The sequence below is a fragment of the Mercenaria mercenaria genome, unplaced genomic scaffold, assembly GCF_021730395.1.
Source record: "Mercenaria mercenaria strain notata unplaced genomic scaffold, MADL_Memer_1 contig_2247, whole genome shotgun sequence".
In the NCBI taxonomy this organism is placed as follows: domain Eukaryota; kingdom Metazoa; phylum Mollusca; class Bivalvia; order Venerida; family Veneridae; genus Mercenaria; species Mercenaria mercenaria.
In genome coordinates, this window is record NW_026460294.1 from 1 (window position 1) to 21,014 (window position 21,014).

A 21,014-nucleotide genomic window follows, 5' to 3' on the forward strand; every position below is an offset into this window, starting at 1 on the left:
GATCTTTAAAGATCTTCTTGTGTGAAAGTGAAACTGCTGGCCTGATTTTAAAATAATATTACACAAATGGTCCTTGTCCTTGTGTGACCCTCTTCCAAGATTGTTCAAATTATTTTGATTCGTCAAAAAACATGACCGCTAGAGGGCGTGGTCATTTTTCACTATTATGTATATGGTGGAAACTTTAAAAAAAATGTGTGTGAAACTGTTGGTCCGATTTTAAAATGATTTTGCACAAATAGTTCTTGTGTGACCCTCTACCAAGATTGATAATTTTTCTCCGATTCGTCAAAGAACATGGCTGCCAGGGGGTGTGGTCACTTTTCTTCTGTGAATCAATGCTAGCTATAGCCTTGATATTTGATTTGTGATATCAGATTTATAATGTCTACCATAATAGTTCAAATTATTGCCTTAGGTTCAAAAGTGTGTGTGATATATGTCAGTATATAATATAGGCTAGCATAGAAGAAACCTAACTCTGTACTTATACAAACACACTTAAAGCCTTGTACACAGGTGAGCGCTTTAGGGTCAATGACCCTTTTGTTTCGAAATATATGCACTCGTTTGTGACAATAAATAATGCGCCAATAATGTCATGCTAAATTCCCACTGCAGAGCTTAAACATGTTTTGACAAACTACCAATCTATACTTGCAGAATAATATCTGATGTCGGAATAAAAGCATAATTCAATCCCTTGAAGATTGTATTGTTGGCCACTAAATTGTTTACACCTGCAGATGGCACTCCTTAATTGCCACATGGCGGCCAGCACCAAGTTGCACTCATTTGGAAATACCTTATTGCGCCTGTCAGACTCTCAGTACAATGAATTTACGCACAGTTATCTTTGTTGTGCGTAACTGTTCAACTGACATTAGATTTTCGCCAATACGCCAATAGGCGTTTTCGTAAGCGTACACGTCGTGTATTACTGACGCGATGGCGTAGTGGTTAGCTCTCTGACTGCCACGCACGATTCTGCGAGTTCGAATTCATCTATCTTATTTTTAATTCAATGTAACGCAATTGTAGCTATATTGTTTTTCTGCTTACAATGTTTTCTTCAATATTTTTGTGTTATTTTTACTTGAAGTTTTGTAGTTATTATTTTATGATCAACTGTTTCGTCTTCTGTCAACAGTTGCTTGTCCGTTGAATGAGGGAAATCTTCTCTAGTCCTAGAATTTCCTGCAAGTAATTTGTCTTAAGATATAAGATGTTTTAAAGATTATAGTAGACATTTTCCAGGACGGTTTACTGACCTGTACATAGAGGATTGCTGATCATTAGTGTATTACTGAAAATAAATGAACCATAAAAAGTTATGATAGGTGAGGCAATTTCCCCGCATGTTAACTTTTCAAATACGATTTTAACAAAATGATATTGCCATACAAAGGACCCAGAACGCCTAGATAGGTGACTGAACGTTTTGTCCACATAGCTATTATTATATCTGCACAGAACTGACGCAATGTCAGTTAGGAGATGCATACATTTGTAATTATACTGCTATTAAGCGATTTACGAAGATGTACGGAGTTCTCACGAGTTCATGAACTCGTGAGTTCCAGGTCAGTAGGAAAGGACAGTTATTTATCTACTCATTTAACAATGTGTCCAGTTTCAAAGTGTGGTAGAGATGAAAAACTGGTGTGCAGTTAAAAAGTTTGTTGTATATATTTACAAATATTAAGGTAGTCCTACACGTTTGATAACTTGAAGCGACGACGTAACGTAATTTATCCGGGTAACGTTGAAAAAGCCTGGACTCGGTATACGGAAATGAAAATCGTTTCACGAATAAATGGCAACCTGTGAGTAAATTTATCAAAACGGCAACGTGACTTCCAATAGGTAATATATGATAATTAAACGTTTGTCAGGTTCAATTATTCCAAATTATGTCTTAAAATAAGCGTGTAATGTGCAGATCTCTATAATATTGGGCAAATATTTCATAATCAAGCACACGGACCTATTACATTTTCTCACCATACTATAGACAATATGTTTATTTACGACTGTGAGAAGTTTCATCAAAATGTACAGTGTAGAAAAATTATATTCGCGAAAATGTTATGAAAATTGCGATTTTTCCCATAGAATCCCATTATGAAAAAAATGCGTGAGGTCCAAATTTTTCAAATCAGTCTAGCAAAATATCAAGCACACGACCCTATCATTTTTATTTGCCGAATTTTTAAATTATATTCTGAAGCTTCGAAAAATGAGGGTTTAATCAAATTCTGCATTGTAGAAAATTTTTCGACCAGAACGTGCAGAACTACCTCAACAAAGATGTTTACATCTTCAAGTATTTGTTAATGCTAGATTTACGTGTCTCCGACTTTTAACAAGTACATTTGGACCTTGCGTGTATAATTTACGGTAATTCCGACAATATCATCTTTCAATATAGAGGTTTACTTTATGACACTCGGATCAAATAAAATATCTCCATATGCGGTTATCAAGCTTACTACTTTATTTAGCGAAACGGGTGATTCGATGACATTGAAATGGAAATCAATATCTCCTGGGTTCGTGTTGTAGTTCGGCAGTTCAATGTTCATGCTATGGTTGCAAAACATGCTTGCAATCACTTGATGTGTTTATGTCAACACTTTTTCACAGTTTTCACTACTTTAAAAATGTAGATAAAGTTGTGAAACACATTAAATCAGGAAGGGTTTAAATCATCCGTCTGTATAGCTGTATTAAACCTATATTATTAAAATAATTTTCAAGAAGATTATTTGCGGGTAAAAAGTAGGTCACTAGGTTTTGATGGGTCTTATAATCGTTTTTAGTGGCGAGACGGTTGTGACACATTTCATTACCTTTAATAACAGGCTTCATCCATAAATTTGCTCGTTTGCGTCTACAAGATCATCGATAGACTTTATTAAAATATCATTTTCATAGAAAATAAACTTGCTAATCCACGCACTAATAACGGCTTTAATCAATTGAAAATGTAAATTTACAATATAATGTTTGATCAAGTAGGGTTGTAAAATATACCATAGTGCGCAATAACAATGAAATGGAGCTATTCGTTGGCTAAGCTAAATATTATCCATAGAATCGTTCGCCTTATTTATAAAAAGGACATTTTTGTTAACTTAAATGGATTTTAAAATGTTTGTCTAATCGTGTAATAATACCTACAACTTTGCATATTTATAAAAGGTCATATAAAATTAAGGTAGTTCTGCACGTTTGGATCGAAATGTTTTCTACTATGTATAATTTGATTAAACTCTGATCTTTCAAAACTTCAGAATTTACCTAGACAATTGAGCAAATAAAAAAGATAGTGTCGTGTGCTTGATTTTTTGCTAGACTGATTTGAAAAAATTGTACCTCATGCAAATTTTCATAATGGGGAGTCTATGGGAAAATCATAGCCTTCATAACATTTTTGCGAATAGGATTTTTTCTACAATATAGATTTTAATTAAACTTCCTACAGTTGTAAATAAACATGTGGCCTATAATGTAATGAAATAATATGTATAGGTCCGTGTGCTCATTTTGGAGATATTTGACCATGATTTAAATAAACCGCATGATTCACGCTAATTTTAAGACATTATTTTGAATTATTTAACGTGTCAGATGTTTTAATATCATATTTTAACTTTAGAAAGATAGAAACAGAGCCATTGTAATAAATTAACTCACATGTTGCCATAAATTATAAAATGATTTTCATTTCCGTACACCGAATCCAGGCTTTATTCTACGTTTTCCGGAAAAATGACGTTACGCTATCAGGTTTATCAAACGTGCAGAGCTACCTTAATTCTTGGTATGTCTGACAAATCGTTATATTTGTCTGATATAAGAATACTGCGTGGAAAAAAATTACTCTTTATACGGACATAATTTGTTTCTAAAAATGACTTCATGTAAATATCTATCTTTTCATTCGTGTTTTTGCATTTTACTGACACGTAAAAGTGCACATATAGATACATAACATTCATTATCATTCTTGTATCATTAGTTGTAATACAAATATAGTGATCGGTAGATCAAAGTGGGAAAGCAAGCCGAATATACTAAAATGTTATAATTATGTGAAAAGACTCAAGTCCGATGACATGTCACTCCAAAGGACCGAAGTATTTAAAATTAATAAGCAAATTCTGTTCCAGTCATGTTGAAAAGTATGGCATCCATCATAGTTCATGTCATCTGCTCAGTACTGTAGCACTGTAGTAGATGTAAAAGCGCATAACTAGCAATTATTATTCATTAGTGTCTTATCCATGTACACATATAAAAATAACATATTAAATAGTAGCACGATAAAATATATATAATATAGCCATTTGGATTAAATTATAAGAGACAGTCACTTTAAACTCAATACAAGGAATTGTGTAAAAGACTAGTGGCACTTTTAACTATTACTTGAATGTACAAACTACCAGTATTAACTCAAAGAGCAAAGACCTCAAAAAGCTGGACAATTACACATCCCAGCATTAATTTAATAAAAGAGCAAAGACAGTAAAAAGCCGATCGAATTACATATTCTAGGATCAATTCAATAAAAGAGCTAAAAACGTAAACAAGCCTGCAGAATTACACATTCCAGCATTAATTCAATCTAAGAACAAAAATTTTACATAAGAGGCCACAGGCAGAAACACACATACCGGCATTACTTCATTTAATGAGCAAATACATGAAAATATATCTTTACAATTCCCAGTTATTATTATAGATTAATACAATTGTCACGTAGTCGACTTCGTATGATATAAATGGTTGACAATATAATTTTTTAACATATTTTTGTTGCAAAAATTTCAGATTTTCACCATTTTTTAACAAATGCAAAATTGATAAAATGGTCCATAGGCATGTTTGTAATGATGATATAAAGATTTAGCAAAAATATTTATGTTAGCACTTTAAAGAAAAAAGAAATATCAAGTTCTTTTGTGCTTTTCTATTGTTCTAGTTTTTTCCCGATTGGGGTAAATTACCCCAAGCAGGGTAATTTACCCCGATTGGGAGATGTGCCCAGCCTGATTAATGATGGGTATTTATAAGCGCTTACTGAATTTCAAAAACCTAAACACCTCAAAGTTTACTGTCTGTCAGTGAACACCATTCACAGATTTATGATGCAGTAGCTTGTTTATAAGTCCTTATTGCATTTCAAAAACATTAATGCTTCAAAGTTACTGTCTGTTAGTGCCCTACTATGTCTGTTTTATACCCTATATTGAAGACAGAGCTTGTGAACACTAATTACTTACCCACTCTGTATAACTGATGACATCAAATTCTCTTCCTTCATGCTAATTATACTACTAGCTATTGTAATTCAATAGCTTAATATTCATCAACGGTCTAGCAACAGTTTCTGGTACATATCCAGATTACATTAATACCCCTTTAGATGACCAGCAAGTGTGAAATTTATACCCCCAGGTGATACCAGCTACTGCACAATAACCTGTATTTTTGCCAGTATTTATTTGCCAAATGATTGTGACAGTTTGCTACATGTAACTGAAGAGTAACTGAAATTAATTGACAATTATTTTGCATTTGTTTGGATTTTAATTAATTAATTACAATTAAAATAATTGATTTTTGTCTCAATTATTGATTATTTTCAGTTTATTGAAAAACTGTAATTGATTATAATTAATTAAATTATAATTGTAATTGGACCCAGGTCTGCCAACAAGGGGGTAAACTTTAGCTAGATGAAGGTCATATACAACTAATAATTTTCTACCCTAAGAGGTCTCCTAGAGACCACATAGACCCTTCGAGGGATCTCCTTGAGACCCTCTAGAGCGGACTCTGTGTGACAACATACCGCGCAACAACACAGTGTTACTTACTCCAGGTCAATTATGATGTTAGATAACATTTATTTTGTAATAAAGCTAACCCGACCATTGATGTTAATAGTATTTGCATATCATATTTTTACCTAAATTTGCACGGACTTTCACACTCATTCACAGTTAATTGATATTCATATGTTACGTAAGAAGTATGTCGGTATTATGTAGAACGTTAAGCGAGAGCTATCCGCAAATATGGAGTTATAGTGTAATAGTGTACGCCAGCGCCCATAATGCGATAACCGTATTAATTATAGACAAATTTACGTCATGATGAACGCATTGCTTGATTTAGCAACCAGTTGCAATATGCGTTAATTGCCTTATAAGTCTGTTCTCGCTTTTGTCGCTACGCAAGGCTACCCTTCCTGACATATGGAGAAGTGTGCGCAAGTCAATGCTAAGGAATGTACTTACGGCAATATAACTTATCTGCATTGCACAGAATCTAATTGGTATTTCATCAGACAGAGCTGCATTCTCTTTTATATAAATATAGACTCCTCTATGTGTTTTGGTAGGAGCAGCAGTAGCTCGAATTGTAAGGTTTTAGGAATTAGGGTTCATAGTGGAACCTTCTATCCCATGAGAAGTACGAAGTAGTAGCTTAGTAGCGAAAGAACAAATAAGATAGTTTGGAAATTCATTATTGTTATCAATAATAGCCACACTGAATACCACTAGCATATTTTGTTGATTATTTTTGCAGGTCCTTGCTCGCTTGAGACACGATTACGCAATATAAAGGATCTTTTACTATGGATAGTTTTAAACAAGGAAACGACAGGTTCAAGCATAGACTTATACTGACGTATATTTTACCAGATTTAAGATCGAGGAGGTGTAGATATTAACAAAGTTGCAAATCACAAAATGATGAAGTTGTGCAATATCGAGAACATTGACTTTAATTATAGAATAAGTTTAGCACAATAGCGAGCTGTTAAGATAAGCATGGCTGCCGAATTATACAGTCATAAACTATCAGAATCCAAATTCAAGAATTGGATTAAGACTGGATTAGGTATTCTATATACTAAAGAAGGTATTGAGCCTTTTGTATATGATGAAATAGAACAGTTCCAGAAGAAAAGTTTGAGTGACATTTGCAACAACAACGGACTTCCTGCTAGTACCACGTGTTCTAATTGCTGTACAGAAAATGTTGTTGTTTGTCCTACAAATAGAATTTGTAATGTAGGACGTGGGAAATGCAGTTTCCATAGAAATTATGCAACGCAGTATCTCCCATCTGGCTGCCCTAACAAGATATGTCATAATTTCAAAAATGAAATCCGGAATGCTCATCGATTATACGGACCATCCTATAAAAACACTGACGCTACCCAATGGTGCAGCAATCCGTGGGAAGTTGCTAAATGTTTTATGCCGCCTGACGGTTACAAGGATGTGACGAGTGCAGCAGAGGCAGATTTCAATGGAATCAGCAGTGTTATCATCAACTATAAAGCCTTTCAACCAAAGATTCACGATGACCTTAGCAAGAGAAACAATATTTTTAAGCAGGTATGTCTGAATGGATCTCAAAATGAAAATTAAATTGTCATAATATATCATAATATATATGCAGTCGCTAACTTGTTGTAAACCAGTTAATTGGACTGTAGGTTTAAGTCTTGTCATTCATTGGTCTCTTGGTACGTCATTCTTACAGTTAGTCACATATAAAATTGACCCATAAAACTGCCATCCATCAAGGGATTTTGATATTTCTAGCATAGTCATTTAACATAACAACAAAACGTGTCGCGCGCAAAACCAAGAACTTTAGGCCACACTAGGAGGTCAAACATTTTACATTTCATATTTCGTATTGTTAGCCACTTGTTATGAACATGGCGCATCTCTGTTGCAGAAATTTCAAATGAATAATGTCCAGTTTAAATTACATTTGCATTAATATTTTGATACACTTTGCCTCTATCTCTGTTGTAAGTTAATACACTTGACTCAGACTTAAAATATTCATCCACATCGGTGTCATTAAACAATCCAGTGACGTTCCAGCTTCCTTGGATGTACACTATACAGCATCGAAATAGGTAAGCACGCTATTTCCTGTGACAGCTTTTGTAATAGAAATCTGCACAATTGTCCTAATAATACTAAGGCGATGTGTCGCGCCGCAAGACTCAAAAGACCAAACGTCGCTCTTCATGGAATTACACGCCTCAACACGTGTATCATTGAAGGTTCCATGTTCACCGCCGTTTGAATACATCTGCGGCTTTTTTAAATTGCTTTTTGTACTTTTAGCATGTGTAAATGTTGAGTTCTGCTCAACCCGGGGCTAGAGGGCGTGGAAGGTAGAATGCATTTCCACTACCGTCCATGAACAGGCTTAATCAAACCGAGCCTGCAACATTTTTGTTTTTGTCTAGTTGAGCGACCTGTGAAGTTTCCACTTTTCTCTATTTCACACTGAAAAATCAAGCAAGTCATTGTCTAATCCGGACAAAAACTTTGCAACTACTAGAAGAATAGCGAAAGAGAACAAACATTTCATAATGGTAGGAGGCGATAAAAGGAAGCGTAGAGCAGAGAGCCATAACTATGGTGACTTGTTGTTGTTTTTTTTTTTTTGGTGGGGGGGGGGGGGGGGGGGGGGGGGGGGGGGGGGGGGAGGGGTGTCTATATCCTTTTCACAAAAAAGGACAATTTCATTGCAGAAACTTAAGTGTTGTTATTGGTATTGTCACAGTGATGGATGTCTTTAAAAGAAATTAACTGCAACTCTATCTTGAATAGTTGTTGATCGATTTCCCTTTCTTCACTTTATTTTGAAAATGTTTGTAGTTGTTTTATTTTATTTATTTTAAGGTTGTTACAAATGTAAGAAGATAGATGGTTAAACGAGGAATATTTCTTTATTTAATAAATAGAATTACTGCCATTTATAATTATGCTCTTTTAATCATTGTTTTTCTCAAGAATTTTTTGTCATGTGTAGTGTCAGTTTATGTAGAGATGATAATGCTGAAGTTTTTACTTAAAATTTTTGCTTGCAGGCTAGAGAGGTAGGAAAGGCTGTCCGACGTTCCTCACATTTAGAGGTGGAAGATGAAGATCTGCACCAGTACTTTAGCATTTTACAGAATGTTCTGTCAGATCCCGGATATTTGGCTTCTAATTCCGCTTCACAAAATGCTAGAAAGAAATTATCACAGGTATTTAACTGTAGACTTTCCAGTTGAAAGAATATATCAAATGTCTTAGTTTCATTGAGAATTTTATTTTAAAAACGAAATAACGAAACAATTATCAGGAATATATATTAAATATATCATGTCTCAGGAATGATATGAATATAAAACGATTGCATTGACGACAATATAATTATTTTACAGAAATACATGCGACATGCGTAAAATTATTATTAATAACATAATTAGCTTCATGTGCCTATCTTTGTTGTGCAAATGAATTCCGCTGCTACATGTTTCAATTTTTTTGTTTCTGAGAGTTGAAATATCCCAGTCTAGAAAATACAAGATTCATGTAAAATGCATATCATATTTGAATAAAGAAATAGTCACCTTTATACAATGTATATACTTTTTTATTGAATGCAAGTAGATTCTTTAAAGAAGTAAAACAACAAGTGTCAGGGATCTAACTTTATGTAATGGGCCTTTTCATTTCTTAATATACGGAAAATGAAAAACTTCATTAACTGTTGTTTGGACTTGATGTACCACGTTTAAAGGTTTATTTGATAAAATGTGTGTAGACTTTACTTCGTTTAAATTCCTCCCCTTAACTTCTTGTACTTAAAGGGACTAAATACTAATCATATAAGTAGATGCGTATAATGTACGACCGTTCCCTTTTAATGAAATTTTAAGAATGAATTTATTGGCATTTGAAATATCACGCCAGTAAAGCCTGTCTTAGCTAATTAGCTGAAACTATATCACAGACGTCAAAAATACTTGTTATGGATTACAATATTCTTTAGTTTTACATATTCTGAACAGAACAGCTTATCTGCCATTGCTGATTTATCAATATATTATGCTTAAGCATTTCTAAATGTTCTTGTAATAGAACTGAAACTTGCTTTCAGTTTTCTGTTTCAAAAATAGGAATATGTTTCAATATTATATAAATGTCTTGGCAATTATAGAAGAGATTTTATTTCAGCTTCAAAATGATACCTTGGTCATTGGTATAGGCGATATCCGAAAAGTGCTGGATGACGTTGCTAAGGCTATTGAGGATGAACTAAGAACTGAAAAAGATGAACACAAGAGGGAGGCTATAAAGCAAAAGTTGGAACTGATCAGAATCACAAACAAGTCTGTTAATGTATTTGAAAGACAAGAAACAATGTCATGGTCTGAGCTAGATAAAGCATTACAGCCTGCATTTGACGAAATAGAAGTGCATACAAAGGAAGCAATAATGGAGGAACACTCAACACGTAAGAAACACCATCATGAAGCTGAGGGTAAGTAACTTTTATTTAAACTGTATGAAAAACACATTTAGTTAGAAGTGTGTAATCAAATAATTAAGACTTGTCTTTCATTATTGACTCGCACAGTGCACAAGATAATGCTAAAATCTGTATGTTTAAAATTGTCTTCTACTAATGCTATGTTTATATTCCGAAAATGTATGTATTGCTTCCAGATTTAGATACCGTTCCTTCAGATATGGATCTAGAGAAGATTGCACGGGCAATAGGATTTAATTGGGAGTTACTTGGACTTCATCTTGGACTTACTAAAAGGATGATTGACCATATACGAATAGCCCATGATACTTCAAGTAAACGGAAAATTCAAATGTTATACAACTGGCGGAATGATCAAGGACCAAATGGCACTAAACGAAACCTTATTACGGCCTTAAGAAATCAGCTGTTCACGAATATTGACTGGGAAACACTTGGTATACATTTTACCGCCGTTAAAATTTTCATAATATTTTCTTAGCAGTATATAATAATGTGCTTTTTACTTCTACTTTTTTACAAAACAAAAAGGTTTGTTTAGATACTACTCAAATATACATTAAAGCAGCTCTATGTCCTCTTTATGGATACAAGTTGCAGCCTATTTTGATTGTATTTCAGATCTTTATAAAAAAAACAAATCAAGTATTTATCTGCATTTGTGAGTTAATCTACTAGCTGTGACGTTAAAGTTAACATATCTAACATGCCTCCAGATTTGGCTAAAAATAATATTTCTTTCAAATTGAAGTTTGGTCATATTATGAAGATTAGAATATGAATTTTTGTTTCTAAAATATTTTAAAAGTTCCAAATCAAGAAAAAAAGATGACCGCGTCGGGAATCGAACCCCGGACCACCGCGGCAATAAAGACATTTTCCCGTCGTCGTAACCAGTAGCGCTATAGCTGAAGTAGTGAATAATGACCTCAAAATATAGATATTTATAATCGAGATAGTTTACCTGGAGTAAAAGCGTGACAAACGCTTTTCGAGTTTCATCGTAAAAAGTAGTAAAAACAGCAAATTCTCATGTGTTTCCGTAATATAACGTTTGTCAGTAATTAAATTTTAAAGCTTTCTGAAGAAATATAGCATTTATTTCAAGATATCTAAAAAAATTATTTTTTTCTGTTGTCGAACGATCTGGAGGCATGCCGCTTTAAGTAAATATTCATTATTAGTCCCCTACTGGTTGAAAACCAGTTTCGGGGACTATAGGATGCGCTCTACCGTCATTCCGTCCGTCCGTCCACAATTTCGTGTCCGGTCCATAACTCTGTCATCCATAAAGGGATTTTAATATTACTTGGCACAAATGTTCCCAATGGTGAGACGACGTGTCATGCACAAAACCCTAGCTCAAAGGTGAAGGTCAGAATTGGATGTCAAAGGTCAACAGGGCTTTTTATACGCCCGAAGGGACGTATTATATTTTGGTCCCGGTGTCCGTCCGTCCGGGCGTCCGTCAGTCCGTTAGCAATTTCGTGTTCGCTCTGTAGATCTTGAACTCCTTAAAGGATTTCAAAGAAACTTGATACAAATGTTTACCAGACCGAGACGACGTGCAGAGCGCATGTTTTGGATGTCTCGTTTCAAGGTCAAGGTCACACTTAGGCGTCAAAGGCCATATATGACTTTACTGTGTCCGCTCTTGAACTGCTTGAAGGATTTCAAAGAAACTTGGCAAAAATGTTCACCACACTGAGGCGACATGCAGAGCACATGTTTCGGATGACTTGTTTCAAGGTCAAGGTCACACTTAGGGGTTAAAGGTCAGATATGACTTTTCTTTGTGTATATTGCTCTGCATTGCAGTGCTTTTGTATTTTTTTGGCAGATCTTTTTTTGTTAGCTTACAATATTTTTTTAATTACTTCCCTTTCTTGTTACTACTATATAGCTTATTTTGAAACTTCTTTATTATCCGACGTAGGGAAAAACCGAGACCATATTTTTGTGGTACAACATGGATGGTTACTCCAATTTTTAGGTGTTTTTTGATATACCTGTACCTGGTAAGGAGTTTTTCTTGGACTTAGAATTTTTTTGGAATTTCTTCCCTTTGTTGTTCAATTTTGCTCCCTTCCTCTGATATCACTCTTCGGACGTATATTGCCCCGCTAAGCGTAGCTCTTGTTTCCTGTCCGGTCCATAACTCTGCCATCCATGAAGGGATTTTAATATAACTTGACACAAATGTACCTCATAATAAGACAATGTGTCATGTTGAACTCTCAGTCCCCTTGCTCAAATGTCAAGGTCACACTCAGCAGTCAAATGTTAACATGGCATAAAGAGGGTCTATTTCGTGTCCAGTTCATAACTCTGTCATTCATTAAGAGATTTTTAATATCACTTAGCCATTTAGTTCCCCTTGATGAGACAACATGTCATGCGCAAAACCCGAACCCCTAGGTCGAAGGTCAAGGTCACAATTGGAGGTCAAAGGTCAATATGATTTTTTTTCCTGTCCGGTCCAGAACTCCATCAAGGGATTACAATACTTTTGGCATAAATGTTTCCCATGATGAGACAATGTGTCATGGGCAAATCTGGACCTCTGGCTCAAAGGTCAAGGTCACAGTTGGGGATCAAAGGTCAACATGGTTTTGTTTGTCCGGTCCATAACTCGGCCATCCATGAAGGGATTTGAATATTACTTGGCCTAAATGTTCCCCATGATGAGACAACGTGTCATTCTCATCACATAGAACTCTAGGTCAAGGTCACACATGGAGATCAAAGGTCAGTAGGAGTTTTTTCCTGTCTGGTCTATAACTTTGTCGTGCAAAACAGGATTTAAATATCAGTTTGCACAAATATTTCCCTGGATGAGACAATATGTCTTGCACAAAACCTGGGCCCTAGGTCTAAAGTCAACGTCACACTTATAGCCCAAAGCTCAGATACAAGAATGACTTTGTTCGGAGCATTTTTTCTTCATGCATAGAGGGATTTTGATGTAACTTGGCACAAATGTTCACCAACATGAGTTTGATTGTCATGTGCTAGAACTAAACTAAGGTCTTTTTGGCTATTCCATCTATTTTTGTAATGGTAAATTATTTACGGTTTTCTTACATTTTTTGGCTGGAAAATTCGGGGATTTTTTGTTTTGGTTTTTTCCTCTTTTTTCGCAGTAAACGACTACGAAAATGTTAATATTATTTATTATTTGTGTACATTTATATGTGTATAAACCACTTTGGGACTTCTGGCAAATCCTCCCAGATCGGAAGCGCGATTCATGGATTTGCCAGAAGTCCAAATGTGGTTTATACTCGTAAAAACGCACAAACATTCAATCCTTTGGATATAATATTATGGCATCTACAATAAAATTATTTTTTTCAGTCTAGTAGCCGGTATGTTATTTTAAGTAGAGAGAAATTCTATTACTTTTACGTTTATGCGTGCGTTTAGTGTTTCCATATTAAATATTAATATAAAGCTCCCTAATAATTTCTCAGATACTTTAAATCAAATTTTGCTCTGCGTACACAATCTTCTCATTAATAAAACTCAGATACAGTCCAGCCTGTATTAAGCAGCCAGTCAAGGAAGGGACATAACCTATTTATGGCAGGTGTCTGCTTTAAATAAGCAGAAATTAAAACTGAAGGTCAGTTTGGAAAGTGAATTGGCTTCTTGAGGCAAACGCCTGCGTACTAGAAGTGCCTGCTGAGGCAAGTGAATTAGTATTGGATTTACAATGACACATTTCAAGAGTGTTGGTGATGTGTATTAACATTTTAAGGTTCCGAATTTTACACCAAAAGACAAAATGAAATCAACATCTCTGAAAATGTGGCTTTCCGTATCAAATATGAATGTCTTATTCCGTGGTTCTGCGACCAGGTGGCCAGTAATTAATTCCACAAATAACAAAAGAAATGCTTGGGTGGTTTATATTCCCTATGGCGTCCACGTGTAGTTCTGGAATATCTACCTTGGTTCTAACAGTCTTCAGTCTTTATGATATTACTGTAAAAAATATAACTTTCATTATTAGTCCCATACTGGTTGAAAACCAGTTTCGGGGACTATATGAATGCGTTTTTCCATCCGTCCGTCATTCTGTCATTCCGTCCGTTCGTCCGCAATTTCGTGTCCGGCCCATAATTCTGTCATCCATGAAGGATTTTAGTATTACTTGGCACTTGGCACAAATGTTCCCCATGATGGGACGACGTGTCCTGCGCAAAACCCGGACGCCTAGCTTAAAGGTCAAGGTCACAATTAGAGGTCAAAGGCCAACAAGTTTTTTTTTCCTGTCCTGTCCATAACTCTGCCATATATGAAGGGATTATAATATTACTTGGCACAAAAGTACCTCATAATAAGACGATATGTCATACACTACTTTCAGACCCCTAGCTGAAAGGTCAAGGTCACACTTGGCAGTCATATATTAACATGGCATAAACAGGGTCTGTTTCGTGGATTTTCTTTCCTGTCCGGTCTATAACTTTGTCTTGCACAAAACCTGGGCCCTAGGTCTAAAGTCAACGTCACACTTATAGCCCAAAGCTCAGATACAAGAATGACTTTGTTCGGAGCATTTTTTCTTCATGCATAGAGGGATTTTGATGTAACTTGGCACAAATGTTCACCAACATGAGTTTGATTGTCATGTGCTAGAACTAAACTAGGTCTAAGGTCAAGGTCACATTTAGAGGTCAAAGGTCAAATTCAAGAATGACTTTGTCCGGATCATTTCTTCTTGATGCATGGAAGGATTTTGATGTAACTTTGCACAAATGTTCACCACCAATAGGAACCCTTGTTTTTAGAATTACATCCCTTTGTTTTACTATAAATAGATTTTATTGTAACTTTTATTACTGGCCGTAAGGAAAAATCAAGACCACTGTTCTGTGGTACAACATGCGTGTTTCATCCAATTTTAGGTGTATTTTGACTTAGCTGTAAAAGAGTTTCTTGTGGACTTATGACTTATATAGAATTATAGAATTTTTTAGGATTAATTTCCCTTTGTTGTTACTATATATAACTTTTTATAATCTTTATATAATTCCATATGAAAACAACTGTAGCTTTTTGTATATGCAAATTTTAATCCAAGTGTTTTGTTATAACATATCGTATATATACGGTAGTACTATATTGTTTATACATCGTTGACAGATATCAGTTAATTAATTTATACTGCAGTAGAGAACATTAGGTGCCTTCCAGAAGGGGACTTTGTATTGCATAGCAATATTTCATTCACTTGTCAATTTCAGAACTATTTTTCCCTGATGCTCCAAAATACAAGCCAAGAGAAGAACGTAAGTACATATTATCAAGGGCGAGTAATTATGGACTTGGAATGTCAGTAACGTTTATTCTTGTAAGACATTTAAACCAGAATGTATATTAATTATTAGATAGCAAGCGTTACAATCATCATAAGCCTAATATAATTAGTTAAGTAGCGTTAACTGAAATTTTGAAATTATCAAAATATTGCCCTTATCAGTTAAGTTTTTATCCTGATAAAAATGTTTTCAAATAAGTAGGGTAACATACGTGTTTGTTTGTTGTCTGCCAAATTTTCATTCTTTTCTAAAATACATCTTTTGTTTTGACATTTAAGTTAATAGAACCGCCAGCACTTAATGTAATGAAAACATCTGCAAAAGCTTAGTAAATAGTGTAGTTTACAGTTTACACAGTTTACACTGTATGTTAAAGCTTTGCAACATGACGGCCTATAACTAAACATTTGATAAAACAAACGGTTATCTGCTGACTTATTGAGAATAGTAGGCTACTGTCTTTTGATATCAAGGTTATCAGGTCGAGGTTGAAATGGGCTGGAACCTTACCCCTTCATCTGTCTGATAACATTGATATCAAAAGACAGTAGTCTATTATTCTGTTTATCATGAAACTCGTATATAACCAAGAGCAAAATATGTCCTGTACTTAACTAATTTCATAAAAATTGATTTCTGAAGCAAAAATAAATAAATCTACATTTTACAGATTTTACAATTCATCCGCTCCTGAAACATCTTAACGAAAAATACGGCAACCATGTTGAATTCAACTTAGACATATCTATTGACTTTCTGATATTCTTATGAAAATCCAACAATAAATTCAATTCCTACATGCGTATAAATAAAACTCGTCCTTTTGAATAAAACAAAGCATATCAACTATCAAAATCTTACACTTTTGCACCTAAAATTTTCGCTACCTTCAACTCTTGTACCTCATATTAGCACAACATTAAAATCTTTCACCACCAATTATCACATCTTTAAACTCTTGCATCTAAAACTAACACAACCTTAATCCCTATCACTTTAAATTATTACAACCAAAAACACTGACACCTCAAAATATCACAATCATTGCATCTCCATCATTACATGGTCAAGCTTAAATTCTTTCACATGCAAAAATCACAAACTTTGAACAGTTATATTTCCAATTATCACAAACTTGAACTTATGAACCTCAGATTATTACAACCTTCAATTCATGTCCTCAAGTTATCAAAACCTTAATCTCTTTCATCTGATAGTTTTAGACTCTTCATCCCATGCACGTTCAATCATCACAACCTTGAATCTTTGCACTGTAATTTATAACAACCTTTAACTCTTGCACCTCTAATTATCACCACTTTATACTCTTGTACATGCAATGATTACAGTCTTAAACTCTTGCACACCAGGTTATCACAATCTTTGACCCTTGCACACACAATTATCACAAGCTTGAAATGGTTTACCTCCATTCACAACAATGAAGTCAAGCACCTTCAATTATCACAACCTTAAATATTGCATCTCCAACTAACATAACCTGACACTCTTCAATCTCAAATTATGACAAATGTAACACTTTAACTTTCACTTTAACAACTTAGAAATCTTACATCTCCTATATCACAACAATAAAACTCTTGCACCACCAATTACCACATGTTTTACTGTTGCACCTCCAATTATCACAACATTAAAACTCATGCACCACCAATTATCACATGTTTTACTCTTGCACCACCAATTATCACATGTTTTACTCTTGCACCTCCTATTATCACAACTTTAAACTCTTGCACCTCTAATTTTCATAACCTTAAACACTTGCACTTCCAAATATCACAACCTAAAACTCTTACAGCTGGATTCACTAAAACCTAAAACTCTTGCACCACAAGTAATCAAACTGTTAAGCTATTGCACCTCCAATTATCGCAACCCTGAACAGTTGTTCCTCATGATATCACAACCATAAACTCGCACCTCCAATTATAACAACCTCCAACTCTTACACATCCAGTTATCAAAACCTTAATCTGTTGCACATCATACTTTTAGACCCTTTGTCACATGCGCTTCCAATTATCATAATCTTAAGTACTTGCACTTTGATTTATCACAACCTTAAACACCTTGCACCTCCATTTATCATCACTTTCAACCCTTGAACCTACTATTATCACCTTTTTAAGCCCTTGAGCCTCCGGTTATCGCAATCTTTAACTCCTACATATACAACTACCACAACCTTAAAGTGTTATACCTCCAACCATCACAACTTTGAACTCATGCTCCTCCAATTATCACAGGCATAAACTCTTGGATCTCCAAGTAACACAGTAAGTGTCACAGGCAACATAGTAATAAGGTCTAGCCAACCTGTATGGTATACATTTAAACAAAGCTAACATTGATTTTGGAGCATATTCATTATTTTGTATCCTTAAAAAGGACAATACAGCTGTGGCACACATAAAAATATGAATACATCTATTGTCTAATACTACCCGGTAAGTATGTACAGGAAGTTAGCAGTAGCAATGAGCAGTCAAACAAATTAAACACAACGTAAAATTGACTGTAGCAGTAGCAGAAGCAGAAGTTTGCAGTAACAGTAAGAGCAATAACTGAAGCAAGAAATTTAAATTTGATTTTGCAGTAGCAGCAGAAGCACTGGCAGGGCACTAGACAGCTCTTGGGGGCAGGTACCCTTACCCTCAGGAAGGGGAATTTTTGGTCGTTTTAAGACAAAAAGGGGAATTTTTTAGCCCTATATATGTTACTAATTTTCACACTTAATAGAACTGTTTTCAATCATTTGTAAATAATTTAACTATATTGCAACAGTAACCTTCCTCAGGGGCACTATAATATAACTTGAAAGAGAGTTCACATCTAGTTGTGTCAAACAATCTATTATAGAGGAATAATTTTCTTCTAAGAAAGGGGAAAAAACTGAGGGGAATGGGGCCCATATTCAGCCCTAAAAACAGCCAAACGAAAGTCCTCGGCAGTAGCAAAAATGTTCAATTGGCAGTAGCAGTAGCAAATATGTGAAATCGGAAGAACCAGTAGCAGCGCTTTTAGAGATTTATGTCTTCCTCCATAGGTGGGTGAGACATATTGTTTTTGCATTCGCCGTTCATCCGTCCGTCCGTCCACATTGAGCTTTTCAGGCTTTCACAGCTGGATTTCGACAAAACTTCACAGGATTGATCAGTACCTACGATAGTTGTTGCATAATGCTGGCACGTTCCGCTTCGCTGCACAAAATGGCACAAGAGCTAAAGGTATAAATATCTTGTCCAGCTTTGAATAAGATGTCAATCTACTCATAAATGTCAAAAATGTTGCCTGGTCCCAAAGTTGGCTGAAATCTACAATCAAAATACCAAATCGAAGTTCAAAATGTATTAAGACAAGTTCTTATTACTTCCCGTAATAGTTCGTATGACAGGTTTATATTATCAATGGAGTTGTCTTATATTTAGAGATATTAAAAAAACGAAACTTACTACAGAAAGGATGGACCAAACAGTAGTTCTGGACTTTGATTGATCATTTGGTTGATATCTTTTAATATTTACTTCCACTCTGGATTTTGTATAGAAAGGAAATAATGTTAATTTTCTTATAATAAACATTGATGCAATGATATCGAGGGCAACCCCTTTCCACGCAACTGCATATGTGATGTGAAAATCGTAAAATGTATTAAAAATCGGCAATAATAATTTCAAAAAGAACATTAATACGTAGCTTAAACTCATTTCTCTCGCAGGAAAGAATAAACCTTAATCAATACGATTTTGTGCTTTAATTTGATTTAAGGATGCTTTAAAATGAAATCATGAAGTCAGAAATTGTATTTTACATTAGAAGGCAATTAACAGTTAAACGTAGAAGGATCTTTTTGGCTATTCCATCTATTTTTGTAATGGTAAATTATTTACGGTTTTCTTACATTTTTTGGCTGGAAAATTCGGGTTGTTTTTGTTTTGGTTTTTTCCTCTTTTTTCGCAGTAAACGACTACGAAAATGTTAATATTATTTATTATTTGTGTACATTTATATGTGTATAAACCACTTTGGGACTTCTGGCAAATCCTCCCAGATCGGAAGCGCGATTCATGGATTTGCCAGAAGTCCAAATGTGGTTTATACTCGTAAAAACGCACAAACATTCAATCCTTTGGATATAATATTATGGCATCTACAATAAAATTATTTTTTTCAGTCTAGTAGCCGGTATGTTATTTTAAGTAGAGAGAAATTCTATTACTTTTACGTTTATGCGTGCGTTTAGTGTTTCCATATTAAATATTAATATCAAGCTCCCTAATAATTTCTCAGATACTTTAAATCGAATTTTGCTCTGCGTACACAATCTTCTCATTAATAAAACTCAGATACAGTCCAGCCTGTATTAAGCAGCCAGTCAAGGAAGGGACATAACCTATTTATGGCAGGTGTCTGCTTTAAATAAGCAGAAATTAAAACTGAAGGTCAGTTTGGAAAGTGAATTGGCTTCTTGAGGCAAACGCCTGCGTACTAGAAGTGCCTGCTGAGGCAAGTGAATTAGTATTGGATTTACAATGACACATTTAAAGAGTGTTGGTGATGTGTATTAACATTTTAAGGTTCCGAATTTTACACCAAAAGACAAAATGAAATCAACATCTCTGAAAATGTGGCTTTCCGTATCAAATATGAATGTCTTATTCCGTGGTTCTGCGACCAGGTGGCCAGTAATTAATTCCACAAATAACAAAAGAAATGCTTGGGTGGTTTATATTCCCTATGGTGTCCACGTGTAGTTCTGGAATATCTACCTTGGTTCTAACAGTCTTCAGTCTTTATGATATTACTGTATAAAATATAACTTTCATTATTAGTCCCATACTGGTTGAAAACCAGTTTCGGGGACTATATGAATGCGTTTTTCCATCCGTCCGTCATTCTGTCATTCCGTCCGTTCGTCCGCAATTTCGTGTTCGGCCCATAATTCTGTCATCCTTGAAGGATTTTAGTATTACTTGGCACTTGGCACAAATGTTCCCCATGATGGGACGACGTGTCCTGCGCAAAACCCGGACGCCTAGCTTAAAGGTCAAGGTCACAATTAGAGGTCAAAGGTCAACAAGTTTTTTTTCCCTGTCCTGTCCATAACTCTGCCATATATGAAGGGATTATAATATTACTTGGCACAAAAGTACCTCATAATAAGACGATATGTCATACACTACTTTCAGACCCCTAGCTGAAAGGTCAAGGTCACACTTGGCAGTCATATATTAACATGGCATGAACAGGGTCTGTTTCGTGGATTTTCTTTCCTGTCCGGTCTATAAC

The 21,014-nt window shown here is 34.9% G+C and overlaps 1 protein-coding gene across 1 annotated transcript in view; it reads left to right on the forward strand.

Annotated features, from left to right (window-relative positions):
* The first annotated feature begins 6,848 nt into the window (after positions 1 to 6,848).
* The window catches only part of LOC128552294 (uncharacterized), a 56,635-nt gene continuing 42,469 nt past the window's right edge, over positions 6,849 to 21,014 (forward strand). Inside the window, exons 1-5 of the mRNA XM_053533327.1 lie at positions 6,849 to 7,421; positions 8,924 to 9,082; positions 10,059 to 10,365; positions 10,551 to 10,811; positions 15,627 to 15,671. Of these exons, the coding sequence (XP_053389302.1) occupies positions 6,849 to 7,421; positions 8,924 to 9,082; positions 10,059 to 10,365; positions 10,551 to 10,811; positions 15,627 to 15,671 (1,345 nt within the window). The remainder of the gene's footprint in view (positions 7,422 to 8,923; positions 9,083 to 10,058; positions 10,366 to 10,550; positions 10,812 to 15,626; positions 15,672 to 21,014) is intronic.